Source organism: Chanodichthys erythropterus, chromosome 20 (genome assembly GCF_024489055.1).
Source record: "Chanodichthys erythropterus isolate Z2021 chromosome 20, ASM2448905v1, whole genome shotgun sequence".
NCBI lineage: Eukaryota > Metazoa > Chordata > Actinopteri > Cypriniformes > Xenocyprididae > Chanodichthys > Chanodichthys erythropterus.
The window spans coordinates 37255734-37262346 of NC_090240.1; the positions used below are offsets into that span (position 1 = coordinate 37255734).

Below are 6613 nucleotides of genomic sequence, written 5' to 3' on the forward strand. Positions count from 1 at the left end.
GTCTCTTATGCTCACCAAGGCTGCATTTATTTCATAATAAATACAGAAAAAACAATAATATTGTGAAATATTATTACAATTTAAAATGATGCAACATTTAATATACTTTAAAATATAATTTATTTCTGTGATCAAAGCTGAATTTTCAGCATCATTACTCCAGTCTTCAGTGTCACATGATCCTTCAGAAATCATTCTAATATGATGATTTATTATCAATGTTGTAAACAGTTGTGCTGCTTAATATTATTTTATAACCTGTGACACTTTTTCAGGATCCTTTGATGAATAAAAACTTAAAAAATATCTGCATTTATTTAAAATAGAAATCTTTTGTAAAAATATACACTACCGTTCAGAAGTTTGGGGTCAGTAATCTTTTTTTTCTTTTTTGAAAGAAATTAATACTTTTATTCAGCACGGATGTGTTAAATTGATAAAAAAGTGATAGTAAAGATTTATATTGTTAGAAAAGATTTATATTTTGAATAAATGCTGTTCTTTTGAACCTTTTATTCATCAGTGAATCCTGAAAAAAGTATCACAGGTTACAAAAAAATATTAAGCAACACGACTGTTTCCAACAATGATAATAAATCATCATATTAGAATGATTTCTGAAGGATCATGTGACACTGAAGACTGGAATAATGATGCTGAAAATTCAGCTTTGCGTTACAGAAATAAATTATATTTTAAAGTATATTAACAAAGAAAACCATCATTTTAAATTGTAATAATATTATAGTATTTATTATGAAATAAATGCAGCCTTAATGAACATAAGAGACTTCGTTCAACATTAAAAATAGTAGTGTTTCCAAACTTTTGACTGGTAGTGTATATTATGCATTTACAAACTTTTGTTAGATGTGATTGATCGATTTGACCGTACTAGTTTTTAGCATGAAGTTTTTCTCCGTCATAAGCAGTTATTATTGATGGGCTCTTTCTAAATATATATTAAAAAAAGAATATTTTATCCAAAAAAGGCTAAATAAACATGAAATTATTAAAAACTTACATTTACAAAACAGTTTTCTGTGAAAGTTATAGGCTAGAAAGCATCAGTAGCGCAGTATGAGAAGCATTAGGCCTGTGGAAAGTGCTGCTGATGACAGGAGTGTGTGAGTTACCGCAGAGGCAGGTGTGTGTTCGTGGTTGTGGTTTGGTCTGTTGGGTTTCCAGGATCTGTTGCACCATCTGTTCCACAGAGAGATCCACGGTGCCGTTGCCTCCACAGGACCATTTCATACTGTGGACTAAACAAACACACACAGATATATAATCACACATTTCTGTCATTCAAAGACACATAAAGTGCACTGACCATGATGTAACTGACAAGCAACCGCTGGATCAAACCTAACGCACATTTTATCATCACTGAGATACTATTATAGTTGTTTTTGTGCTCTACTAGAACAGGTTTTCCTGCTTGACTGTTCATTATTTTCCTCATATTCTCCATTGTTGCAGCTCCTCTCTTCCCAGTCTGTCAGTAACGCTCTGTTTACTTCCTGTCTCTATGAAGCCCCGCCTTCTGAAAAGCACAATGTGCTCTGATTGGTTGGCTGGAGCAGTGTGTTGCGATTGGTGTTTGGGAAATGTCCCGCCCCTTACCATAAACGTCAGTTTCAACACACTACTAACTAACTCAACCAGGCCACGCCCCTTTATTCTGCATATTAATTATTTAAACGAGGAATATTGTGACGTGTTCATTCCCAGAACAAAACTCAAGACTACAATGGAGGCGTTTCAGAGAGTTCTCAAGCAACATTTCACACTAAAGAAAGACGAACATATAATAATAAAGCATAATACATACTTTTTTACCATTTTGAATTAGTTCTTTTTAAATTTTAGTTGGTTTCAGTAATTTTGCAGTGTGTTTTTGTCATTTCATTCAGTTCTGTGGCGATTTACTCATAGAACAGGTGTGTGTTTTGGTCAGCAGGCGTGTGATTGGTCACTCACACATGGGTTTGAGTTGCGACAGCAGTTCGTCACGGCTCCAGCGCAGACTGTCCCGCCGGTCGGTCAGAGCACAGGACACCGGACCACATGACTTCACGCTGTCCTCCAGCGACGGCACGTTCAGGTAGTGCACGAGCACGATGTCTGGGTTCTGCAAACACCCACAGTTAACAGTATTCTCCCTGTTTACATGTAATTTATTCTTTTTATTTTATTGCATTTCTTACTCATTGCAAACATGTAATGTGTATAATTATTAACAGATGCTGTATAAAAAATATTATTATAATTATTATTACAATTACTTCTTTTATATGCATTCGTCCTGGCTTCTGATTGGGTAGATTTGTGCCTCATAGTCATTATAACTAACCTGCAGCAGCCAATAGCATCTCCTGTGGAATGTTGGGACGATGGAGGAATGAACATAACAACCGTAAAGACACTGCGGCAGAGACAGAAATGTGTGAGCTGCTATGACATCACATATCAGACATCAGTTTTACTACTTCACAATATTTTTGATCAAATAAATGCAGCCCTGGTGAGCACACAGCAAAATCACCAGAGTTAAATAAACTCTGCTTGGAGTACATATGGTCCCTCTCTAAATAGAGTTAAAGTTAATGAAATAATTAAGTGATGATTGTGCATTAGTGATGAACACCTGCTGTTAACAAGCAGAATCACTGAAGAAAAGAGAAACAAAAGAACTATAATTGACTTCAGCCACAGTCTTAGATGAAATCAACTGAAGATATAATACTCAAGATCTCAGTAGAGGATGATTATCTTTTCTTCAGTGATTCTGCTTGTTAACAGCAGGTGTTCATCACTAATGCACAATCATCACTTAATTAATCGCTTTATTATAAATGCTTCAGTGTTATTTTAACACTATTTAGAGAGGGACCATATGTACGCCATGCAGTGTTGATTTTGCTGTGCATCCTGGCGAGTTCTGAAAGCAGACGTGTTTTTGAGCTCAAGGTGGCGCTCTCACCTCCATGCCCTGAACTTTCAGTTTCATGTGATCCTCTCTTGTCGTCTTTCCGTCTTTTCTCTTCTTCCAGCAATATCCATCTTTCCGGTATTTTACCTTCTTGCGATTGTACAGGATGATTGAACCGTTCTGTGGCCTGTATGTGAACGCAAACAAACATTCGTTATCTATTTCAATTAGCAAACACGATGGAAACGAGGACATATTTAAATATATATGCATTCTATAATCTCTAGAATAATACAGGCAACAAATCCAACAAAAAACTGGCATAGCAGACTTGCAATTGTTTGAACACATAGCCAACAATTATTGTTACACATGTCAGTTGTGTATTTACAAGGTTTCTTAGTATCGACATTTGAGATCGAGTCTGTTGTTTAAAACTACTGCTGTTGATATTTTTATCTTTTCACAGGTTAAACTGTCAGTGGGTCAATTATCTGTCAACAGGAAAACAAAACTGACTTGTCTTACACTGCAAAAACATTATTTCTTATTCAGTATTTTTGTCGTTTTCCAGTGCAAACATCTAAACTTTCTTAAATAAAGACACAATAACTTGAGAAGCAAAATGACTTAAAATATTAAGTCTTGTTTAATGACAAAATTGTTAAAAATTAAATTAAGTTTATGGTTAAAATAAGAAGAAATCTGCCAGTGCTCCTCACGTGGAGGTCAAAAATGCCTAATTTTTATTTTTTAAATGAAATTAATGTACTATATTTTAGTTTATTGTTGTTTATTTCATATTTTGTATTTTTAGGGGTTTTTAATAGTACAAAATGATATTTATGCAGTAGTTATAATCCATTTATTCACTTTTTGAGCACTGACCTGAAAATAAAATTTCCGACCTAAACCCATAAATCTAGAATGTTTTGGAGCACAGACTTCAGTTTGGTTTCTTTTTAAAGACGACACTGTGCAGATTGCTGTTGAAGTGAAAAAGTTTTAAAAAGTGAAGTTATAGAATTTAATGTTTATTTTTATGAAAATGCACAAAAATACTATTACTTCAATTTTTATTTGAAATATATATTTTCCAAAACATGTTTTACTCTAAAACTGTGTAAAAATCAAAGCCATAGATCTAAACAAGTTGTGTTCCAAATTTGAGGTTGATATCTCAAAAAATGAGCTTTCAGTAAGAGTTTGTTTGGGCGCAGTACCAAACGCTTCCACTAGATGAAATTCATTTCCAATGCGCTCATTTTTGACAGTGAGGAGCACAAGGGTGGCTATTTTTTTCAGGACTATTTAAACTTTTAGAATCATGTCCATGATTTTATTGTGTGCGTGTGTTCACATAGCAAGTGCCAAAAGTTTCGTACCATTCCGATAAAGTAAAAACAAACAAAAAAAGTTAAATTTTTTCGATCAAAAATGACTGAAGAGCACCACAGGACTAAGAACAAGACAAAATTACTCAGGAAGAAACTAATCCTTGCAGTGATAGTAAAAAATTCATCAGTGCACATTATTACAAAGACGAAAAGTGTCGACCCGTGATGCTCATGCACACAATCCCACAAACACACAACTGACCTGGTCTTGAGGCTGCAGGACAGCCACTCATCATGTCTGTCAAAAGAAATCAGGAAGGATGCAATTTCCTGAAACACAAACAAACACACGACAAGCTTACATTAAAATCTAGTCACTTTGACCTGAAGAGGATTTTCTTTTCCCCAAAAATGCTAGTTAATGTTATCGCATTGGACTAAGACTTATTTGCGCAAATAGGGTATAAAAAACGGCCCTAAAAAATTATAATTTTTGTACTTTTTGTTCACCTCATTACCTCCGGGTCAAAAATGTCTGGGCTATATGTGAAACCAGTGAAATATAAAAATAAAAACTACCTCGTTTGTGTTCCAGCGCAGTCTCTCTTTGGGTAAAGTCGTCGTTCGAGGCAAACACTCCAACAGCTTATTGGGCAAAAACACTTTCATCTGACCGCTGGTCTCTGCATCACACAAAACACTGTTCAGCATCACTTATTATTACTGTTGTTAATATACCAAAACAGAGTAAATCACCTTTTGAAAATAACTTGATTCAAATAAAGATTGCATTAATTACAGCATTACACCAGTAGGTGGCAACAAGTGACTGTTAAAAATGTATCAGCTCTAGTGGACATGTGTAAATATTTAATAAGTGTATGCGAGAGACGGACCAGACTCTGTTGTGGTGTCCTTGTTGTTCATGGTGACGTTCACTAACTCCTCCAGCCTGCAGAGGGCAGTCACACGATCCAGGGAGGACTAAACTGCAACACTGACACACACAGACAGAAAACATGCACATTAGAGGCTGTATTACAATCTTCACACACACACACACACTAACACACACGACTTACTAAACGCATGTACTTGATTTGCAGGTAGTGAGAAAGCACACTAATGTAACAATTACTTCGTTTAACTGATGCTTTTAAAGAAGGAAACTTCCAAATGATTACATTGATAACATTGAATCAAATCTATCTGTGTGTCTATCTATCTATCTATCTATCTATCTATCTATCTATCTATCTATCTATCTATCTATCTATCTATCTATCTATCCATCTGTCTGTCTATCCATCTGTCTGTCTGTCTGTCTATCCATCTGTCTTTCTGTCTGTCTATCCATCTGTCTGTCTGTCTATCTATCTATCTATCTATCTATCTATCTATCCATCTGTCTGTCTATCCATCTGTCTGTCTGTCTGTCTATCTATCCATCTGTCTTTCTGTCTGTCTATCCATCTGTCTGTCTGTCTATCTATTTGTCTGTCTATCTGTCTGTCTGTCTATCTATCTGTCTTTCTGTCTATCCATCTGTCTTTCTGTCTGTCTATCTATCTGTCTGTCTGTCCGTCTGTCTGTCTATCCATCTGTCTGTCTGTCTATCTATCTATCTATCCATCTGTCTTTCTGTCTGTCTATCCATCTGTCTATCTATCCATCTGTCTTTCTGTCTGTCTATCCATCTGTCTATCTATCCATCTGTCTTTCTGTCTGTCTATCTATCCATCTGTCTTTCTGTCTGTCTATCCATCTGTCTGTCTGTCTGTCTGTCTATCTGTCTGTCTATCTATCCATCTGTCTTTCTGTCTGTCTATCCATCTGTCTGTCTGTCTGTCTGTCTATCTATTTGTCTGTCTATCTGTCTGTCTATCTATCTGTCTTTCTGTCTATCCATCTGTCTTTCTGTCTGTCTATCTATCTGTCTGTCTGTCCGTCTATCCATCTGTCTATCTATACATCTGTCTTTCTGTCTGTCTATCCATCTGTCTGTCTATCTATCTGTCTGTCCGTCTGTGTCTATCCATCTGTCTGTCTGTCTATCTATCTATCTTTCTGTCTGTCTATCCATCTGTCTATCTATCCATCTGTCTTTCTATCTATCTATCCATCTGTCTTTCTGTCTGTCTATCTATCTATCCATCTGTCTTTCTGTCTGTCTATCCATCTGTCTGTCTGTCTGTCTGTCTGTCTATCTATTTGTCTGTCTATCTGTCTGTCTATCTATCTGTCTTTCTGTCTATCCATCTGTCTTTCTGTCTGTCTATCTATCTGTCTGTCTGTCCGTCTGTCTGTCTATCCATCTGTCTGTCTGTCTATCTATCTATCTATC

At 35.8% G+C, this 6613-nt stretch overlaps 1 protein-coding gene across 2 annotated transcripts in view; it reads right to left on the reverse strand.

Moving 5' to 3' along the window:
* camta2 (calmodulin binding transcription activator 2) overlaps window positions 1-6613 on the reverse strand; it is a 34242-nt gene that overhangs the window by 21087 nt on the left and 6542 nt on the right. Inside the window, exons 2-8 of one of the 2 annotated variants that reach the window (XM_067372421.1) lie at window positions 5166-5266; window positions 4849-4952; window positions 4532-4599; window positions 2984-3119; window positions 2354-2425; window positions 1981-2131; window positions 1137-1262 (exon numbers count right to left, since the gene is read on the reverse strand). In XM_067372421.1, the coding sequence (XP_067228522.1) occupies window positions 1137-1262; window positions 1981-2131; window positions 2354-2425; window positions 2984-3119; window positions 4532-4599; window positions 4849-4952; window positions 5166-5196 (688 nt within the window). In that variant the 5' untranslated portion in view covers window positions 5197-5266. Of the gene's footprint in view, window positions 1-1136; window positions 1263-1980; window positions 2132-2285; window positions 2426-2983; window positions 3120-4531; window positions 4600-4848; window positions 4953-5165; window positions 5267-6613 lie in introns of those variants that run through there. The other variant, XM_067372422.1, reaches the window with a different exon arrangement.